This window comes from Balaenoptera ricei, chromosome 11, assembly GCF_028023285.1.
Source record: "Balaenoptera ricei isolate mBalRic1 chromosome 11, mBalRic1.hap2, whole genome shotgun sequence".
NCBI lineage: Eukaryota > Metazoa > Chordata > Mammalia > Artiodactyla > Balaenopteridae > Balaenoptera > Balaenoptera ricei.
The window spans coordinates 75083534-75106839 of NC_082649.1; the positions used below are offsets into that span (position 1 = coordinate 75083534).

At 38.0% G+C, this 23306-nt stretch overlaps 1 protein-coding gene across 1 annotated transcript in view; it reads right to left on the minus strand.

Moving 5' to 3' along the window:
- DNAH12 (dynein axonemal heavy chain 12) overlaps positions 1 to 23306 on the minus strand; it is a 238341-nt gene that overhangs the window by 200034 nt on the left and 15001 nt on the right. Inside the window, exons 3-4 of the mRNA XM_059939970.1 lie at positions 10465 to 10546; positions 10236 to 10262 (exon numbers count right to left, since the gene is read on the minus strand). Coding sequence (XP_059795953.1) covers positions 10236 to 10262; positions 10465 to 10546 — 109 coding nt within the window. The remainder of the gene's footprint in view (positions 1 to 10235; positions 10263 to 10464; positions 10547 to 23306) is intronic.

Sequence of the window (23306 nt, forward strand, 5' to 3'; positions counted from 1 at the left end):
TTGGATATGTGATTTGTGAATATTTTCTTGCAGTATGTAGCTTGTTTTTCCATCCTCTTAACAGAATCTTTCACCTAGCTATAGTTTTTAATTTTTATGAAATAAAATTTATTGGTTTTTTTATGGATTGTGCTTTTTATTTTTTGGCCGTGCTGCGCAGCACGCAGGATCTTAGTTCCCCGACCATGGATCGAACTCATGCCCACTGCAATGGAAGTGCAGAGTCTTAACCACTGAACAGCCAGGGAAGTCCTGGTCTGTGCTTTTTTAAATTCAGGTATAGTTGATTTACAATATATATTAGTTTCAGATGTACAACATAGTGATTCAAAATTTTTATAGATTATACTCCATTTAAAGTTATAAAATATAGGCTATATTCCCTGTGCTATACAATGTATCATTATAGCTTATTTATTTTATACATAGTAGTTTGTACCTCTTAATCCCCTACTCCTATCTTGCCTCTCCTCCCTTTCCTCTCCCCACTGGTAACCACTAGTTTTTTCTCTGTATGTGTGAGTCGGTTTCTGTTTTGTTATATTCCTTCGTTTGTTTTATTTTTTAGATTCCACATATAAATGATAACATACAGTATTTATCTTTCTCTGTCTGACTTATTTCTCTATGCATAATACTCTCCAGGTTTATCTTTGTTGTTGCAAATGGAAAATTTTCGTTCTTTTTTATGGCTGAGTTATTCCATTCCATATGTATATATATATATGTATATAAATTCACATCTTCCTTATCCACGTCTTGGCTTTTGTAAATAATGCTGTTGTGAACATTAGGGTGCATTTATCTTTTTGATTACTGGTTTTGTTTACTTTGGATATATACTCAGAAATGGAATGGCTGGGTCATATGCAGTTCTATTTTTAGTTTTTAGAGGGACCTCCACACTGTTTCCCATAGTGGCTGCACCACTTTATGTTCCCACCAACAGTGTACAAGGGCTCCCTTCTCTCTACATCCTCACCAACATTAGCTATTTGTGGTCTTTTTTTTTTTAACATCTTTATTGGAGTATAATTGCTTTACAATGGTGTGTCAGTTTCTGCTTTATAACAAAGTGAATCAGCTATGCATATACATATTTCCCCATATCCTCTCCCTCTTGTGTCTCCCTCCCACCCTCCCTATCCCACCCCTCTAGGTAGTCACAGAGCACTGAGCTGATCTCCCTGTGCAATGCAGCTGCTTCCCACTAGCTATCTATTTTATATTTGGTAGTGTATATATGTGCATGCCATTCTCTCACTTTGTCCCAGCTTACCCTTCCCACTCCCTGTGTCCTCAAGTCCATTCTCTGCATCTGTGTTTTTATTCCTGTCCTGCCCCTAGGTTCTTCAGAACCTTTTTTTTTTTTTGATTCCATGTATATGTGTTAGCATATGGTATTTGTTTTTCTCTTTCTGACTTACTTCACTCTGTATGACAGACTCTACATCCATCCACTTCACTACAAATAACTCAATTTCGTTTCTTTTTATGGCTGAGTAATATTCCATTGTATATATGTGTGACATCTTCTTTATCCATTCATCTGTCGATGGACACTTAGGTTGCTTCCATGTCCTGGCTATTGTAAATAGAGCTGCAATGAACATTATGGTACAAGAATCTTTTTGAATTATGGTTTTCTCAGGGTATATGCCCAGTAGTGGGATTGCTGGGTCGTATGGTAGTTCTATTTTTAGTTTTTTAAGGAACCTCTATACTGTTCTCCATAGTGGCTGTATCAATTTACATTCCCACCAACAGTGCAAGAGGGTTCCCTTTTCTCCACACCCTCTCCAGCATTTATTGTTTGTAGATTTTTTGATGATGGCCATTCTGACTGGTGTGAGGTGATACCTCATTGTAGTTTTGATTTACATTTCTCTAATGATTAGTGATGTTGAGCATCCTTTCATGTGTTTGTTGGCAATCTGTATGTCTTCTTTGGAGAAATGTCTATTTAGGTCTTCTGCTCATTTTTGGATTGGGTTGTTTGTTTTTTTGAAATTGAGCTGCATGAGCTACTTGTAAATTTTGGAGATTAATCCTTTGTCAGTTGCTTCATTTGCAAATATTTTCTCCCATTCTGAGAGCTGTCTTTTCATCTTCTTTATGGTTTCCTTTGCTATGTAAAAGCTCTTAAGTTTCATTAGGTCCCATTTGTTTATTTTTGTTTTTATTTCCATTTCTCTAGGAGGTGGTCAAAAAGAATCTTGCTGTGATTTATGTCATAGAGTGCTCTGCCTATGTTTTCTTCTAAGAGTTTGATAGTGTCTGCCTTACATTTAGGTCTTTAATCCATTTGGAGTTTATTTTTGTGTATGGTGTTAGGGAGTGTTCTAATTTCATTCTTCTACATGTAGCTGTCCAGTTTTCCCAGCACCAATCATTGAAGAGGCTGTCTTTTCTCCACTGTATATTCTTGCCTCCTTTATCAAAAATAAGGTGACCATATGTGTTTGGGTTTATCTCTGGGCTTTCTATCTTGTTCCATTGATCTATATTTCTGTTTTTGTGCCAGTACCATACTGTCTTGATTACTGTAGCTTTGTAGTATCATCTGAAGTCAGGGAGCCTGATTCCTCCAGCTCTGTTTTTCTTTCTCTAGTTTGCTTTGGCTACCTGCCCCAGTGATAAGGAGGTTGAAATAGCATACAGTGATGTAGCCAAAAGACTTACCAAATAAAATAGCACTTACAAGAGACATGTCTTCACATCTTCCCCTGTCTTCCCCTGAAAATAACATGCTTTTCCTAACACACTGTTCGTCTTCCTATAAAGTAGAAACTTTATTTTGCACAAACATGCAGTTATTCCAGATTAGGATAAAGGATAGACAAGGTATAGTAGCTATCTTTAAATATATACTCCTAAGCAGTGTCATTTTAAAATTGTTTTACCCTGCTTACCTCCCCTACCCTATATCCTCCTCTCCTCTAATTTGGAGACACTCCATAAAAATTTTTCACTTTAAAGGTAGCTTGCCATCTCTCTAGAGCCCTCACCACTGTCTCCATTCACTGTGTATAGATGGCAGAACTTTTCAGGTGCACTGTTTAACTGTTAAAATAGTAACCACAACCTCATCAGGCCCAAAATGGAGCATAATGCATGGTACAAGGAATATTTATGTATTTTTGGAATTTTATAATATTTAGTAAGAGTATATGAAAGGATTACTACTGTATCAAAATATATTGTTTCAATTTAGTCTATCCTGGATATGTACTAAAGGATGTTACCACAAGAGAAGAGAGCCTTCTACAGAAAGTCTCTACAGATTTTGCTGTTTTATTTTGTATGTGGATTTTTACTTTTGCCTAAACGCATTTATCCTTCATATCAATTATAACATCTGACACTATGTAGAAGCTAAAAATTTAGAGGGAGGAACATTATTTTCAAGATCTTCTTCAAGCCTCTTATGCATATAAGAGAAACCAATCGGCACCTGATACTCTCTGTCTAAATATGTTACTGGTAATATGTATCTTGCCCAGTGCCATTCATTTGGAACATAATTGTTTTCTTCCTTTATTTTAAAAATGTTCGTTTTTTAGGTAAGCATCAGCTTTGTTGTTTGTAGACCTTTTGAGCAACACAACGTAAAACTATATTTAGTTGATTTAGCTATAGCAGTACAATGATTAGTAATATAAAAATTAACTTAAGGGGGAAAAAAAAAGATTGCTTTGGCTATTTGGGCTCTTTTGTGTTTCCATACAAATTGTGAAATTTTTTGTTCTAGTTCTATGAAAAATGCCATTGGTAGTTTGATAGGGATTGCATTGAATCTAGATTGCTTTGGGTAGTATAGTCATTTTCACATGTTGATTCTTCCAATCCAAGAACATGGTATATCTCTCCATCTGTTGGTATCATCTTTAATTTCTTTCATCAGTGTCTTACAGTTTTCTGCATACAGGTCTTTTGTCTCCCTTGGTATGTTTATTCCTAGGTATTTTATTCTTTTTGTTGCAATGGTAAAAGGGAGTGTTTCCTTAATTTCTGTTTCCGATTTTTCATCATTAGTGTATAGGAATGCAAGAGATTTCTGTGCATTAATTTTGTATCCTGGTACTTTACCAAATTTTTTCATTAGCTCTAGTAGTTTTCTGGTAGCATCTTTAGGATTCTCTATGTATAGTATCATGTCATCTGCAAACAGTGACAGCTTTACTTCTTCTTTGTCAGTTTGGATTCCTTTTATTTCTTTTTTGTCTCAGATTGCTGTGGCTAAAACTTCCAAAACTATGTTGAAGAATAGTGGTTAGAGTGGACAACCTTGTCTTGTTCCTGATCTCAGAGGAAATGGTTTCAGTTTTGCACCATTAAGAACGATGTTGGCTGTGGGTTTGTTGTATATGGCCTTTATTATGTTGAGGAAAGTTCCCTCTATGCCTGCGCTCTGGAGGGTTTTTATCATAAATCGGTGTTGAATTTTGTCAAAAGCTTTTTCTGCATCTATTGAGATGATCATACGGTTTTTCTCCTTCAGTTTGTTAATATGGTGTATCACATTGATTCATTTGCATATACTGAAAAATCTTTGCATTCCTGGGATAAACCCCACTTGATCATGGTGAATGATCCTTTGAATGTGCTGTGGGATTCTGTTTGCTAGTATTTGGTTGAGGATTTTTGCATCTATGTTCATCAGTGATATTGGCCTGTAGTTTTCTTTCTTTGTGACATCTTTGTCTGGTTTTGGTAACAGGGTGATGGTGGTCTCGTAGAATGAGTTTGGGAGTGTCCCTCCCTCTGCTATATTTTGGAAGAGTTTGAGAAGGATAGGTGTTGGCTCTTCTCTAAATGTTTCATAGAATTCCCCTGTGAAGCCATTTGGTCCTGGGCTTTTGTTTGTTGGAAGATTTTTTATCACAGTTTCAATTTCAGTGCTTGTGATTGGTCTGTTTATATTTTCTATTTCTTCCTGGTTCCGTCTCAGAAGGTTGTGCTTTTCTAAGAATTTGTCCATTTCTTCCAGGTTTTCCCTTTTATTGGCACATAGTTGCTTGTAGTAATCACTCATGATCCTTTGTATTTCTGCAGTGTCAGTTGTTACTTCTCCTTTTTCATTTCTAATTCGATTGATCTGAGTCTTCTCCCTTTTTTTCTTGATGAGTCTGGCTAATGGTTTATCAATTTTGTTTATCTTCTCAAAGAACCAGCTTTTAGTTGTATTGATCTTTGCTATTGTTTCCTTCATTTCTTTTTCATTTATTTCTGATCTGATGTGTATGATTTCTTTCCTTCTTCTAACTTTGGGTTATTTTTGTTCTTCTTTCTCTAATTGCTTTAGGTGCAAGGGTGGGTTGTTTATTAAAGATGTTTCTTGTTTCTTGAGGTAGAATTGTATTGCTATAAACTTCCCTCTTAGAACTGCTTTTGCTGCATCCCATAGGTTTTGGTCATCGTGTTTTCATTGTCATTTGTCTCTAGCTATTTTTTTATTTCCTCTTTGATTTCTTCAGTGATCTCTTGCTTATTTAGTCGTGTATTGTTTAGCCTCCATGTGTTTGTATTTTTTACAGATTTTTTCCTGTAATTGATATCTAGTCTCATAGCGTTGTGGTTGGAAGATACTTGATATGATTTCAATTGTCCTAAATTAACCAAGGCTTGATTTGTGACCCAGGATATGCTCTATCCTGGAAACTGTTCCATGAGCACTTGAGAAGAAAGTGTATTCTGTTGTTTTCGGATGGAATGTCCTATAAATATCAATTAAGCCCATGTTGTTTAATGTATCATTTAAAGCTTGTGTTTCCTTATTTATTTTCATTTTGGATGATCTGTCCATTGGTGAAAGTGGGGTGTTAAAGTCCCCTACTATGATTGTGTTACTTTCAATTTCTCCTTTTATGGCTGTAAGCATTTGCCTTATGTATTGAGGTGCTCCTATGTTGGGTGCATAAATATTTACAATTGCTATATCTTCTTCTTGGATTGATCCCTTGATCATTATGTAGTGTCCTTCTTTGTGCCTTGAAATAGTCTTTATTTTAAAGTCTCTTTAGTCTGATATGAGAATTGCTACTCCAGCTTTCTTTTGATTTCCATTTGCATGGAATTTCTTTTTCCATCCCCTCACTTTCAGTCTGTATGTGTCCCTAGGTCTGAAGTGGGTCTCTTGTAAACAGAATATATATGGGTCTTGTTTTTGTATCCATTCAGCCAGTCTATGTCTTTTGGTTGGAGCATTTAATCCATTTACATAAGGTAGTTACTGATATGTATGTTCCTATTCCCATTTTCTTAATTGTTTTGGGTTTGTTATTGTAGGTCTTTTCCTTCTCTTTTGTTTCCTGCCTAGACAAGTTCCTTTAGCATTTGTTGTAAGGCTGGTTTGGTGGTGCTGAATTCTCTTAGCCTTTGCTTGTCTGTAAAGGTTTTAGTTTCTCCATCGAATCCAAATGAGATCCTTGCTGGGTAGAGTAATCTTGGTTGTAAGTTTTTCCCTTTCATCACTTTAAATATGTCCTGCCACTCCCTCTGGCTTGCAGAGTTTCTGCTGAAAGATCAGCTGATAACCTTATGGGGATTCCCTTGTATGTTACTTGTTGTTTTTCCCTTGCTGCTTTTAATATTTTTTCTTTGTATTTAATTTTTGATAGTTTGATTAATATATTTCTTGGCGTGTTTCTCCTTGGATTTATCCTGTATGGGACTCTCTGTGCTTCCTGGACTTGATTGACTGTTTCCTTTCCCGTATTAGGGAAGTTTTCAACTAGAATCTCATCAAATATTCTCTCAGTCCCTTTCTTTGTCTCTTCTTCTTCTGGGACCCCTATGATTTGAATGTTGGTGCATTTAATGTTGTTCCAGAGGTCTCTGAGACTGTCCTCAATTCTCTTCATTCTTTTTCTTTATTCTGCTCTGCAATAGTTATTTCCACTATTTTATCTTCCAGGTCACTTATCCGTTCTTCTGCTTCAATTATTCTGCTATTGATTCCTTCTAGAGAATTTTTAATTTCATTTATTGTGTTGTTCATCATTGTTCGTTTGCTCTTTAGTTCTTCTAGGTCCTTGTTAAACATTTCTTGTATTTTCTCCATTCTATTTCCAAGATTTTGGATCATTTTTACTATCATTACTCTGAATTCTTTTTCAGGTAGACTGCCTATTTCCTCTTCATTTGTTTGGTCTGGTGGGTTTTTACCTTGCTCCTTCATGTGCTGTGTGTTTCTCTCTCTTCTCATTTTGCTTAACTTATTGTGTTTGGGGTCTCCTTTTCACAGGCTGCAGGTTTGTAGTTCCCGTTGTTTTTTGTGTCTGCCCCCAGTGGGTAAGGTTGGTTCAGTGGGTTGTGTAGGCTTCCTGGTGGAGGGGACTGGTACCTGTGTTCTGGTGGATGAGTCTGGACCTTGTCTTTCTGGTGGGCAGGGCCGAGTCCAGTGGTGTGTTTTGGGGTGTCTGTGACCTTATTATGATCTTAGGCAGCCACTCTGCTAATGGGTGGGGTTGTATTCCTGTCTTGCTAGTTGTTTGGCATAGTGTGTCCAGCACTGTCGCTTGTTGGTCGTTGAGTGGAGCTGGGTTTTAGCATTTAGATGGAGATCACTGGGAGAGCTTTCACCATTTGATATTACATGGAGCTGGGAGGTCTCTGGTGGACCAATGTCCTGAATTCAGCTCTCCCACCTCAGAGGCACAGGCCTGACATCCAGCCAGAGCACCATGATCCTGTCAGCCACATGGCAACAACAACTCTGTCAATATGTCTTCATCAACCAAATGAGCAACGCCAATTTGGGACCCAGGACCATTACTCGGTGGAAGAATTCCGGGTTCAGGCAGGGGACAGGCAGAGTGCAGATAATATCTGGATATTTCTTGACACTTTACAGACTGTTCTCAATGGATTTCCCTTCTTTGCTGAGCTTCAAAGCTTCCAAGATATTGGGAGCTGGGAAGTGAAAGGCAGAGGGAGGGAGCGTGGGGCAGGAGCAGCCCCTGGGCGTTTGCCCATGGGAGTGGCTGTCTCTGTGGTCTTTTTGATGGTAGCCATTTTGACAGGTGTGAGGTGATATCTCATTGTGGTTTTTGTTTGCATTCTCTGATGAATGAATGATAAATGAATGTTGAGCACCTTTTCATGTGCTTGTTAGCCATCTGTATGTCTTCTTCAGAAAAATGTCTATTCAGGTCTTCTGCCCATTTTTTAATTGGGTTGTTTGGTTTTTGACATTAAGTTAGTTGTATGAGCTGTTTATATACCTTGGATACTAACCCTTTTTCAGTCATATAATTTGCAAATATTTTCTCCCATTCAGTAGATTGTCTTTTCATTTTGTTGATGGTTTTGCTGTGCAAAAGCTTTCAAGTTTAATTAGGTCCCATTCATTTATTTTTGCTTTTGTTTTCTTTGCCTTAGGAGACCGATCCAAAAAAAATATTGCTACAATTTATGTCAAAAAGTATTCTGCCTACGTTATCTTCTAGGAGTTTTATGGTTTCCAATCTTACATTTAGGTCCTTAGTATGGATTGTGCTTTTGATGTCATGTCTAAGAATTCTTGACCAAGTCCTAGATTTTCTTCTAAAAGTTTTTTAATAGTTTTGTTTTACATTTAAATCCATGATCAATTTTTAGTTAATTTTTGTACAAGATGCAAAGTTTAGGCTGAGGTTTGGGGGTTTTGTTGTTTATTTCTTTTGTTATTTTATGGTTGTCCTATTGCTCCACCCCATTTGTTGAAAAGATTATCCTTTTTCCATTGAACTGATTTTTGCACCTTTGTCAAAAATCAGTTGGCTGTAGTTGAGTGTGTCTATTTCTGAGTCATCTATTCTGTTCTACTGATACATGTGTTCAATTGTTTGAAAGTAAAAAGTTTTTAAAAGTCAGCTGAAGGTCTAGTGAGAGAAATATTGAAAAAATATCCTTTGGGTTTGGCAACTAGTGGTCACTGGTGACATTAATGATGAAGTGGTGGAGTTCCTAGAAGCCAGATTGCCAGGGCAGTGGGTTTAAGAGCGAATTACTGTTTCATACCCAGCTACCTATTTTAGATTTTAAGACACTAAAGGCAAAAACTATGAGGGAAGAATGAGGATGCTAAACACATACACACAAAAATATCTTGCAATTCACCCAGCCTCACATTAAATATTTATAAATGTTTTGGGGTTGTTTTATATCAGTTCTTACATCTAGTAAAGAGGCAAATCCACAGCCAAAGTCTCCGGAAAAGTTGGGAGGCAGAGGGAGGAGGAGGAGGAGGAGTATTTTAAAAAGACAAAAAACTTGGATTAGCTAAAATGAGGTTCTTCCAAAGATCCTCAGTCAGTAGGGAGGTATCCTTAGCCCTCTATCCCGAGAGGGAACTTCAAGTGCTCTGGAAAGCCTGTACCCCCATCTGGTAATATACTGCATAAGTTCTTCTTTTGTGTAACCAGCTCCATAACTTTCCATAGCCTTTGCTGTTAAGGAAATTTTACATGTTTTCATCTTTCCAACAATCACATCACAGTCCCATGTTGTCACCCATGCAGTCAGTGTCTTTTTTTTTTTTTTAATCTCTATCATTTAGCATGTGGGTAGCACACAATAGATTCGAAATAAGCAGTCATCATTATATCAACATCAAGACAATAAAAAGGGAGATGCATTTTCCTTTATAACTACCACTTTGAATATTTTTTCAGTTATTTGGAATAAAAACAAAAATATTTACAATTAATCCTCAAATAATGAATAGCAACAAAAATGTAACTCTTAAAACCTGTATTGTCGGGCCTTCCCTGGTGGCGCAGTGGTTAAGAATCCACCTGCCAATGCAGGGGACACGGGTTCAAGCCCTGGTCCAGGACGATCCTACATGCCGCGGAGCAACTAAGCCCATGCGCCACAACTACTGAGCCTGCGGTCTAGAGCCCGTGAGCCACAACTACTGAAGCCTGTGTGCCTAGAGCTCATGCTTTGCAACAAGAGAAGCCACCGCAATAAGAAGCCACACACTGCAACGAAGAGTAGTCCCTGCTCTCTGCAACTAGATAAAGCCCGTGTGCAGCAATGAAGACCCAACTCAGCCAAAAATAAATAAATAAATAAATAAAACCTGTGTTGTCATCATGGCATGCTTGTTCCTCTGGCAGAGAAAATAATGTGTTTCTAAATTTCTTTCTTCTCTAGGACGGAATTTAGCGGGTGGTTTTAGAAGGAGCTACTCTGTAACAATTTGTTTGAACATTTTCAAAGCAAGAAATATAAAAAATTGAACTCACTCCTTTCTTTTTAATTTCACTGGTCATCTGTCAAAAGCAAACAAACAAGACATAATTAAATCAAGAAGAAAATTTTTAAAGTAATTTAAAAATTTTTTAAATCAAAAATATAAATAGTTTTAAATATATGTATTATTCTTTTAAAAATACTAGTTGCATTGAGACTGATTTAAAATCAGAGTTAAAATAGTATAAAGATACACTTTTTAAAGAGAAAATATAAACCTACAGTTGGAGGATAATCTGGCTCTGGTGATGAAGGTGTTCTTTTATCCAATGTTCTGTCTAAATTTCTTTTGGCTCCTTCAATTCTGAAATTTATAGTTAGAAAAATGTATGACTCTCTTGAATATAACATTAAGATATATTATTAAAACATGACAATTTGAACATTTTTTCAACTATACTTGAAGAAGAGATATTCAAGAGTTCTTTATCTTACTGAATTTTCTGTAAGAAATAAATCTCAATTGCCATTATCAATGAGTCCTTAATATTCAAATTATTCATGTGTAATACAAAAGGAGACTAAAAATAATAGTCAATAATGTTCAATTATAACATGACAATTTTTAAGTTAATCCTGATGCATGTGGGCCCTTACGCATGTATTATCTCTGTTCAAATGCCATACTGTCAGAGAAGACTTCCCTTACCCTTATATTAAGTAGCACTTCCTTCACTATCCATCCCTTTTATCCTCACTTACCTTGCTTCATAGTACTTACCACTATTTAACATACTATATGTTGTAGACCGTTTTATTCATTGCCTTATCTCAATGCTCAGAATAGTACCTGGTACAGAGTAGGTGCTCAATAAACAGTTGTGAATGTAGGAATTTATCATCCATAAAATATAATTTCTTCTTTAATTAAAATTATATGATCATATAATCCGTTCATCTGTCACCAAATACTTACTGAATGTTTATATTCTGCAAGATACCCTACTAGGTTTTATTAAAACATAGCAGCAACAAGTTTCAAGGAATTTATAAACTGAAAGGGTAGGAAGATAAAATCAGAGTGCCATATAAAAAGTATGGGACCCTGATGGTTCAGAGGAGGGACAAGTTCACTTCCACCTGAAGGTATCTTTGAAGGTTATGTGAACAAGTTAGCATTTGCAATAAGCTTGAAATGAAGAAGAGGATCTCAGTTGGAGATGTGGCTTTCCTGGGCAGATGGATCTGAAAAGATAAAGACCTAAGAAACAGGGAGACAAGGGAACAATCAAAGGCAAATATTGAAAATAAGGAGTTGTCCAACTCCAATTTTTGGAGTTGTCCAAAAATTGAAAATAAGGAGTTGTTCCAGAAGTTATGGAACCAGATGGAGATAAGTTTGGAGAAGTGGATTGGAATATCTAGCTAAGGGTCTCAAATAGCAAGCTTTTTTATTAGTAGACAATGGGGAGTCACTAAGAGTTTTTAAGCATGAGAACATTTTTAGGAAGACAAATCTAGCAGTTTGTAAAGGCTAAATACACTAGAAGGGATGGCCAAAGCAGAAAGTATACAAGGGAAAGAAAAGAGGCTTAAGAAAGAAGATTGAAGGATGCCAAGCATGACAGGAATGAAGAAGAACAACTGAAGGAGGCAAAGGAGACATGGTCAGAGGCAAAAGGAGAACTAAAAGGAATTTGAAGGAAAGGATGGCCACCAGAACGATAAAAGCATAAACTAGTAAATGCCATAAAGACAAAGATCATGTCTGTTTTGCTCACTGCTCTATCCATAGCACTTAGATAGTGTCCGTCAGGGTCAATAAATATCTGTAGAATGAATGATCAGAATAGTGGATTTGGAAAAGATTCTGCATGTCTAGTTCAGTACTTTATTTAATGCATGAATACTCTCAAAAATTTCAAGTTGTACCCCAGGATGAGTGAGGGGAGATGACATTCATCACTTTCTGAGGTAGCTCAATTTATTGTCAGCTAGCTCATATTCTTAGAAATAAATTTCTTGAGTTGTATCCTTTTAAATTCTATTCTCTGGAGCTATATAAAAAAGTCATATTCCTCTTCTTTGTTACCCTTCCAAAACTTAGTAATACCTATCCAGTTCCTTTGACCATTCCTGTCAATAAAAGTTACCATTTATGGTGAGTTTATGATGTTCTAGGCATTGGCTTAAGATCTTTATATGCATGGATCTCATTTAACTCTCACAGAAATCCTAAGAGGTAACCACTATTATAATATTATCCCCATCTTACAGATAGGAAGATGAGGATAAGTAAAGTTACTTGACTTGCCAAATTCAAATTAATAAGCTGTAGAGATGGGATATGAACTCAGGCCTGTCTAAACTCCTCCCCATTAAGCAAATCAGTTCCCTTCAAATTAGGTAGTTTCAAAATTCCTCACTCTCCTTGGTAGCTATAATGGTTTAGCAACATCCCTCTCATAGTGTGACCCCAGAATTCCAGATGTTGCATGACCAATGGAGGGTGAAAATTTTCTCTCCCACATTCTAGTCATTCTTCATTTATTAAAAGAGACTAACACTGAATTAGCTTTTTTGAGTAGCCTCATTTCCCTGTTGTGTCTTACTGAGCCTGACTAAATCAAAATGAAAACACGATGAAACAAAACCTATGGGGCGCAGCAAAAGCAGTTTTAAGAGGGAAGTTTATAGAAATACAATCTCACCTCAGGAAACAAGAAAAATCTCAAATAAACAATCTAACCCTACACTTAAAACAACTAGAGAAAGAAGAACAAAGAAAACCCAAAGTCAGTAGAAAGAAATCATAAATATCAGAGCAGAAATAAATGAAATAGAAATGAAGAAAACAATACCAAAGATCAATAAAACTAAAAGCTGGTTCTTTGAGAAGATAAATAAAATTGATAAACCCTTAGCCAGACTCATCAAGAAAAAAAGGGAGAGGACGCAAATCAATAAAATTGGAAACGAAAAAGGAGAAATCACAACTGACACTGCAGAAATACAAAGGATTATAAGACACTACTACAAACAACTATATGCCAATAAAATGGACAACCATGAAGAAATGGACAAACTCTTGGAAAGGTACAATTTTCCAAGACTGACCAGGAAAAATTAGAAAATATAAACAGACCTATCACAAGTAATGAAATTGAAACCATAATTTAAAATATTCCAACAAACAAAAGTCCAGGACCAGATGGCTTCACAGGCGAATTCTATCAAACATTTAGAGAAGAGCTAATACTGATCCTTCTCAAACTCTTCTAAAAAATTGCAGAGGGAGAAACACTCCCAAATTCGTTCTACAAAGCCACCATCACCCTAATACCAAAACCAGAAAAAGATATCACAAAAAAAGAAGATTAAAGACCAATATCACTGATGAACATACATGCAAAAATCCTGAACAAAATACTAGCAAACAGAATCCAACAACACATTAAAAGGATCATACACCATGATCAAGTGGGATTTAACCCAGGGATGCAAGGATTTTTCAATATACGCAAATAAGTCAATGTGATACACCACATTAACAAATTAAGGAATAAAAACCATATGATCATCTCAATAGATGCAGAAAAAACTTTCAACAAAATTCAACACCCATTTATGTTAAAAATTCTCTAGAAAATGGGCATGGGGGAACCTACCTCAACATAATAAAGGCCATATATGACAAATCCACAGCGAGCATCATACTCAATGGTGAAAAACTGAAAGCATTTCCTCTAAGATCAGGAACAAGACAAGGATGTCCACTATCGCCACTCTATTCAACATAGCTTTGGAAGTCCTAACCACAGCAATCAGAGAAGAAAAAGAAACAAAGGGAATCCAAATTGGAAAAGAAGAAGTAAAACTGTCACTGTTTGCCGATGATGTGATACTATACATAGATAATCCTAAAGATGCCACCAGAAAACTACTACAACTAATCAATGAATTTGGTAAGGTTGCAGGATACAAAATTAATGCACAGAAATCTCTGGCATTCCTATACACCAACAATGAAAAATCAGGAAGAGAAAATAAGGAAACACTCCCATTTACCACTGCAACAAAAAGAATAAAATACCTAGGAATAAACCTGCCTAAAGTGGCAAAAGACTTGTACTCAGAAAAATATAAAACACTGATGAAAGAAATCAAAGATGACATAAACAGACGGAGAATATACCATGTTCTTGGATTGGAAGAATCAATATTGTGAAAATGACTATACTACCCAAAGTAATCTACAGATTCAATGCAATCCCTATCAAACTACCAATGGCATTCTTCACAGAATTAGAACAAAAAATTTTACATTTTGTATGGAAACACAAAAGACCCCGAATAGCCAAAGCAATCTTGAGAAAGAAAAACGGAGTTGGAGGAATCAGGCTCCCCGGCTTCAAACTATACCACAAAGCTACAGTAATCAAGACAGTATGGTACTGGCACAAAACAGAAATACAGATCAATGGAACAGGATAGAAAGCCCAGAGATAAACCCACACACCTATGGTCAACTAATCTATGACAAAGGAGGCAATGATATACAAGGGAAAAAAGACAGTCTCTTCAATAAGTGGTGCTGGGAAAACTGGACAGCTACATATAAAAGAATGAAATTAGAACACTCCCTAACACCATACACAAAAGTAAACTCCAAATGGATTAAAGACTTAATAAGACCAGACACTATAAAACTCTTAGAGGAAAATATAGGAAAAATACTCTTTGACATAAAACACAGCAAGATCTTTTTTGACCCACTTTCTAGAGTAACAGAAATAAAAACAAAAATAAACAAATGGGACTTAAAAGCTTTTGCACAGCAAAGGAAACCATCAACAAGACCAAAAGACAACCCTCAGAATGGGAGAAAACATTTGCAAATGAAACAACAGACAAAGGATTAATCTCCAAAATATACAAACAGCTCATGGAGCTCAATATCAAAAAAACCAACAATCCAAATGAAAAATGGGTGCAAGACCTAAATAGACATTTCACCAAGGAAGACATACAGATGGCCAAGAAGCACATGAAAAGATGCTCAACATCACTAATTATCAGAGAAATGCAAATCAAAACTACAATGAGGTTTTTTTTTTTATATCTGTACCTTTTTTTTTTAAACATCTTTATTGGACTATAATTGCTTTACAATGGTGTGTTAGTTTCTGCTTTATAACAAAGTGAATCAGTTATACATATACATATGTCCCCACATCTCTTCCCTCTTGCATCTCCCTCCCTCCCACGCTCCCTATCCCACCCCTCTAGGTGGTCACAAAGCACCGAGCTGATCTCCCTGGGCTATGCGGCTGCTTCCCACTAGCTATTTATTTTACATTTGGTAGTGTATATATATCCATGCCACTCTCTCACTTTGTCCCATCTTACCCTTCCCCTTCCCCGTATCCTCAAGTCCATTCTCTGGTAGATCTGCATCTTTATTCCCGTCTTGCCCCTAGGTTCTTCATGACCCTTTTTTTTGTTGCTTAGATTCCATATATATGTGTTAGCATATGGTATTTGTTTTTCTCTTTCTGACTTACTTCACTTTGTATGACAGACTCTAGGTCCATCCACCCCACTACAAATAACTCAATTTCATTTCTTTTTATGGCTGAGTAATATTTCATTGTATATATGTGCGACATCTTCTTTATCCATTCATCTGTCGATGGACACTTAGGTTGCTTCCATGTCCTGGCTATTGTAAATACAGCTGCAATGAACATTGTGGTACATGACTTTTTTTTAAAAAATTAATTAATTAATTAATCTATTTATTTATTTATGGCTGTGTTGGGTCTTCGTTACTGTGCGAGGGCTTTCTTCAGTTGCGGAAAGTGGGGGCCACTCCTTATCACGGTGCGCAGGCCTCTCACTATTGCGGCCTCTCTTGTTGCGGAGCACAGGCTCCAGACACGCAGGCTCAGTAGTTGTGGCTCACGGGCCTAGTTGCTCCGCGGCATGTGGGATCTTCCCAGACCAAGGTTTGAACCCGTGTCCCCTGCATTGGCAGACAGATTCTCAACGACTGCACCACCAGGGAAGTCCCCATGACTCTTGTTGAACTATGGTTTTCTCAGGGTATATGCCCAGTAGTGGGATTGCTGGGTCGTATGGTAGCTCTATTTTTAGTTTTTTAAGGAACCTCTATACTGTTCTCCATAGTGGTTGTATCAATTTACATTCCCACCAACAGTGCAAGAGGGTTCCCTTTTCTCCACACCCTCTCCAGCATTTATTGTTTGTAGATTTTTTGAGGATGGCCATTCTGACTAGTGTGAGATAATATCTCATTGTAGTTTTGATTTGCATTTCTCTAATGCTTAATGATGTTGAGCATTCTTTCATGTGTTTGTTGGCAATCTGTATATCTTCTTTGGAGAAATGTCTATTTAGGTCTTCTGCCCATTTTTAGATTGGGTTGTTTCTTTTTTTGATACTGAGCTGCATGAGCTGGTTGTAAATTTTGGAGATTAATCTTTTGTCAGTTGCTTCATTTGCAAATATTTTCTCCCATTCTGAGGGTTGTCTTTTCGTCTTGTTTATGGTTTCTTTTGCTGTGCAAAAGCTTTCAAGTTTCATTAGGTCCCATTTGTTTATTTTTGTTTTTATTTCCACTTCTCTAGGAGGTGGGTGTAGAAGGATCTTTCTGTGATTTATGTCATAAAGTGTTCTGCCTATGTTTTCCTCTAACAGTTTGACAGTGTCTGGCCTTACATTTAGGTCTTTAATCCATTTGGAGTTTATTTTTGTGTATTGTGTTATGGAGTGTTCGAATTTCATTCTTTTACATGTAGCTGTCCAGTTTTCCCAGCACCACTTATTGAAGAGACTGTCTTTTCTCCACTGTATACTCTTGCCTCCTTTATCAAAGATAAGGTGACCATATGTGCGTGGGTTTATCTCTGGGCTTTCTATCCTGTTCCATTGATCTATATTTCTGTTTTTGTGCCAGTACCATACTCTCTTGATTACTGTAGCTTTGTAGTATAGTCTGAAGTCAGGGAGCCTGATTCCTCCAGCTCCATTTTTCGTTCTCAAGATTGCTTTGGCTATTCGGGGTCTTTTGTGTTTCCATACAAATTTTGAAATTGTTGGTTCTAGTTCTGTGAAAAATGCCAGTGGTAGTTTGACAGGGATTGTATTGAATCTGTAGATTGCTTTGGGTAGTAGAGTCATTTTCACAATGTTGATTCTTCCAATCCAAGAATATGGTATATCTCTCCATCTATTTTTATTATCTTTAATTTCTTTCATCAGTGTCTTATAGTTTTCTTCATATAGGTCGTTTGTCTCTTAGGTAGGTTTATTCCAAGATATTTTTGGTGACCTCGTAGAATGAGTTTGGGAGTGTTCCTCCCTCTGCTATGTTTTGGAAGAGTTTGAGACGGATAGGTCTTAGCTCTTCTTTAAATGTTTGATAGAATTCACCTGTGAAGCCATCTGGTCCTGGGCTTTTGTTTGTTGGAAGTTTCAATTTCAGTGCTTGTGATTGGTCTGTTCATATTTTCTTCCTGGTTCAGTCTTGGAAGGTTGTGCATTTCTAAGAATTTGTCCATTTCTTCCAGGTTGTCCATTTTATTGGCATATAGTTGCTTGTAGTAATCTCTCATGATCCTTTGTATTTCTGCAGTGTCAGTTGTTACTTCTCCTTTTTATTTCTCCTTCTCCTCTAATTCTATTGATTTGAGTCTTCTTCCTTTTTTTTAGATGAGTCTGACTAATGGTTTATCAATTTCGTTTATCTTCTCAAAGAACCAGCTTTTAGTTTTATTGATCTTTGTTATCATTTCCTTCATTTCTTTTTCATTAATTTCTGATCTGATCTTTATGATTTCTTTCCTTCTGCTAACTTTGGGGTTTTTTTGTTCTTCTTTCTCTAATTGCTTTAGGTGTAAAGTTAGGTTGTTTATTTGAGATATTTCTTGTTTCTTAAGGTAGGACTGTATTGCTGTAAACTTCCATCTTAGAACTGCTTTTGTTGCAGCCCATAGTTTTTGGGTCGTCGTGTTTTCATTGTCATTTGTTTCTAGGTATTTTCTGATTTCCTCTTTGATTTCTTCAGTGATCTCTTGGTTATTAAGTAGTGTATTGTTTAGCCTCCATGTGTTTGTATTTTTTACAGATTTTTTCCTGTAATTGATATCTAGTCTCATAGCATTGTGGTTGGAAAAGATACTTGATATGATTTCAATTTTCTTAAATTTACCAAGGCTTGATTTGTGACCCAAGATATGATCTATCCTGGAGAATGTTCCATGAGCACTTGAGAAGAATGTGTATTCTGTTGTTTTTGGATGGAATGTCCTATAAATACCAATTAAGTCCATCTTGTTTAATGTATCATTTACAGCTTGTGTTTCCTTATTTATTTTCATTTTGGATGATCTGTCTTTTGGTGAAAGTGGGGTGTTAAAGTCCCCTACTATGATGTGTTACTGTCGATTTCCCCTTTTATGGCTGTTAGCATTTGCCTTATGTATTGAGGTGCTCCTATGTTGGGTGCATAAATATTTACAATTTTTATATCTTCTTCATGGATTGATCCCTCGATCATTATGTAGTGTCCTTCTTTGTTTCTTGTAATAGTCTTTGTTTTAAAGTCTGTTTTGTCTGATATGAGAATTGCTACTCCAGCTTTCTTTTGATTTCCATTTGCATGGAATTTCTTTTTCCAACCCCTCACTTTCAGTCTGTATGTGTCCCTAGGTCTGAAGTGGGTCTCTTGTAGACAGCATATATACGGGTCTTGTTTTTGCATCCATTCAGCCAGTCTATGTCTTTTGGTTGGAGCATTTAATCCATTTACATTTAAGGTAGTTATCTATATGTATGTCCCTATTACCATTTTCTTAATTGTTCTGGGTTTGTTATTGTAGGTCTTTTCCTTCTCTTTTGTTTCCTGCCTAGAGAAGTTCCTTTAGCATTTGTTGTAAAGCTGGTTTGGTGGTGCTGGATTCTCTTAGAATTTGCTTGTCTGTAAAGGTTTTAATTTATCCATCAAATCTGAATGACATCCTTGCTGGGTAGAGTAATCTTGGGTGTAGGTGTTTCTCCTTCATCACTTTAAATATGTCCTGCCACTCCTTTCTGGCTTGCAGAGTTTCTGCTGAAAGATCAGCTGTTAACCTTATGGGGATTCCCTTGTGTGTTACTTGTTGTTTTTCCCTTGCTGCTTTTAACATTTTTTCTTTGTATTTAATTTTTGATAGCTTGATTAATATGTGTCTTGGCGTGTTTCTCCTTGGATTTATCCTGTATGGGGCTCTATGTGCTTCCTGGACTTGATTGACTATTTCCTTTCCCACGTTAGGGAAGGTTTCAACTATAATCCCTTCAAATATTTTCTCAGTCCCTTTCTTTTTCTCTTTTTCTTCTGGGACCCCTATAATTTGAATGTTGGTGCGTTTAATGTTGTCCCAGAGGGTCTGAGACTCTCCTTAATTCTTTTCATTCTCTTTTCTTTATTCTGTTCTGCAGTAGTTATTTCCACTATTTTATCTTCCAGGTCACTTATCTGTTCTTCTGCCTCAGTTATTCTGCTATTGATCCCTTCTAGAGAATGTTTAATTTCATTTATTGTGTTGTTCATCATTGTTTGTTTGCTCTTTAGTTCTCCTAGGTCCTTGTTAAACGTTTCTTGTACTTTCTCCATTCTATTTCCAAGATTTTGGATCATCTTTACTATCATTATTCTGAATTCTTTTTCAGGTAGACTGCCTATTTCCTCTTCATTTGTTAGGTCTGGTGGGTTTTTGCCTTGCTCCTTCATCTGCTGTGTGTTTCTCTCTCTTTTCATTTTGCTTAACTTACTATGTTTGGGGTCTCCTTTTCTCAGGCTGCAGGTTTGTAGTTCTCGTTGTTTTTGGTGTCTGTCCCCAGTGGCTAAGGTTGGTACAGTGGGTTGTGTAGGCTTCCTGGTGGAGGGGACTAGTGCCTGTGTTCTGGTGGATGAGGCTGGATCTTGCCTTTCTGGTGGGCAGGTCCACGTCTGGTGGTGTGTTTTGGGGTGTCTGTGGCATTATTATGATTTTAGGCAGCCTCTCTGCTAATGGATGAGGTTGTGTTCATGTCTTCCTAGTTGTTTGGCATAGTGTGTCCAGCACTGTAGCTTGCTGGTCGTTGAGTGAAGCTGGGTCTTGGCGTTGAGATGGAGATCTCTGGGAGATTTTCGCCATTTGATATTACATGGAGCTGGGAGGTCTCTTGTGTACCAGCGTCCTGAACTTGGCTGTCCCACCTCAGAGGCGCAGCCCTGACGCCTGGCTGGAGCACCAACAGCCTGTCATCCACATGGCTCAGAATAAAAGGGAGAAAAAAAAGAAAGAAAGAAAGAAGAAGATAAAATAACACAAAATAAAATAAAATATAGTTATTAAAATAAAAAATAATTATTAAGAAAAAAAATTTTTAAGTAAAAAAAAAAAAAGAAACGGACAGACAGAACCCTAGGACAAATGGTCAAAGCAAAGCTATACAGACAAAATCACACACAGAAGCATACACATACACACAAAAAGAGTAAAAGGGAAAAATATATATATATCGTTGCTCCCAAAGTCCACCTCCTCAATTTGGGATGATTCGTGGTCTATTCAGGTATTCCACAGATGCAGGGTACATCAAGTTGATTGTGGAGATTTAATCCGCTGCTCCTGAGGCTGCTGGGAGAGATTTCCCTTTCTCTTCTTTGTTCGCAAAGCTCCTGGGTTTCAGCTTTGGATTTGGCCCCGCCTCTTCGTGTATGTCGCCTGAGGGCGTCTGTTCTTCGCTCAGACAGGATGGGGTTAAAAGGAGCAGCTGATTTGGGAGCTCCGCCTCACTCAGGGCGGGGCGGGGGGGAGGGGAGGGAAGGGTATGGATGCGGGGAGAACCTGCGGCGGCAGAGGCCGTCATGACATTGCACCAGCCTGAGGAGTGCTGTGTGTTCTCCTGGGGAAGTTGTCCCTGGATCACAGGACCCTGGCAGTGGCAGGCTGCACAGGCTCCCAGGAGGGGAGGTGTGGATAGTGACCTGTGCTGGCACACAGGCTTCTTGGTGGCTGCAGCAGCAGCTTTAGCGTCCCATGCCCGTCTCTGGGGTCCGTACTGATAGCCGCAGCTCATGCCCGTCTCTGGAGCTCCTTTAAGTGCCGCTCTGAATCCCCTCTCCTCGCGCACCAGGAAACACAGGGGCAAGAAAAAGCCTCTTGCCTCTTCGGCGGCTCCAGACCTTTTCCCGGACTCCCTCCTGGCTAGCTGTGGTGCACTAGCCCCCTTCAGGCTGTGTTCACGCTGCCAACCCCAGTCCTCTCCCTGGGATCCGACCGAAGCCTGAGCCTCAGCTCCCAGCCCCCACCCACCCCAGTGGGTGAGCAGACAAGCCTCTCAGGCTGGTGAGTGCTGGCCGGCACCGATCCTCTGTGCGGGAACCTCTCCGCTTTGCCCTCCGCACCCCTGTTGCTGCACTCTCCTCTGTGGCTCCGAAGCTTCCCCCCTCCGCCACCCGCAGTCTCCGCCCGTGAAGGGGCTTCCTAGTGTGTGGAAACCTTTTCTCCTTCACAGCTCCCTCCCACTGGTGCTGGTCCCGTCCCTATTCTTTGTCTCTGTTTTTTTTTTTTCTTTTGCCCTACCCAGGTATGTGGGGGAGTTTCTTGCCTTTTGGGAGGTCTGAGGTCTTCGGTCAGCATTCAGTAGGTGTCCTGTAGGAGTTGTTCCACATGTAGATGTATTTCTGATGTATTTGTGGGGAGGAAGGTGATCTCCGCGTCTTACTCTTCCGCCATCTTAAAGCTCCTTACAATGAGGTATTAACTCACGCCAGTCAGAATGGCAATTATCAAAAAATCTACAAACAATAAATGCTGGAAAGGGTGTGGTGAAAAGGGAACCCTCTTGCACTGTTGGTGGGAATGTAAATTGATACAACCACTATGGAAAACAGTATGGAAGTTCTTTAAAAAACTAAAAATAGAACTACTATATGACACAGCAATCCCACTACTGGGCATATACCCTGAGAAAACCATAATTCAAAAAGAGACGTGTACCACAATGTTCGCTGCAGCACTATTTACAATAGCCAGGACATGGAACCAACCTAAGTGTCCATCGACAGATGAATGGATAGAGAAGATGTGGCATATATATACAATGGAATATTACTCAGCCATAAAAAAAAACGAAATTGAGTTATTTGTAGTGGGGTGGATGGACCTAGAGTCTGTCATACAGAGTGAAGTAAGTCAGAAAGAGAAAAACAAATACCATATGCTAACACATATACATGGAATCTGAAAAAAAAGGTATTGATGAACCTAGGTGCAGGGCAGGAATAAAGAGATAGACATAGAAAATGGACTTGAGGACATGGGGTGGGAGGGCGAAGCTGGGGCTAAGTGAGAGTAGCATTGACATACATATACTACCGAATGTAAAATAGTTGGCTGGTGGAAAATAGGGGAGATCGGCTCGGTGCTTTGCGATGACCTAGAGGGGTGGGATAGGGAGCATGGGAGGGAGGCTCAAGAGGAAGGGGATATGGGGACATATCTATGCATATGGCTGATTTGCTTTGTTGTGAAACAGAAGCTAACACAGTATTGTGAAGCAATTATACTCCAATAAAGATCTATTAAAAACAAAATTCCTAAAGCTTTCTCACATGGAAAGAGCAGTCTAGCTCTCAGTGATCAATACTTTGAAGGAGTTTGCCTTATACTTTGGTATGCTAGTTGGCACTAGCTACCTTGCACTGTAATGATCCCAACATAAATATGCCTAACTTCCTTGAGCTTTTTATATATAAATGTCACCCTTTAATATAGCAATAATTCCCTGGAGTGTGTTTTCTCCTACTGATATAAATAAAAAGAGCTGAGAAGAATGTAAGAGCTAGCATTTTCACTCCCTGTTTTTGCTTTCTGTGTTAACAATCAAAAACAGATAAATAAACAAAAGTGGATAATTTCAAAGTACTGTGTAAGAGACTACATATGGTGAAGGAGAGAAAGGCTGGTCTGAATCAAGAGGGAGGTAGTGGCCAAGGAAGAAGTGGCTCATTCATGGGAATCTGGAAAGCTATGAAACAATTTTCGATCTTTGCTCAGCCAAGTGTTCCC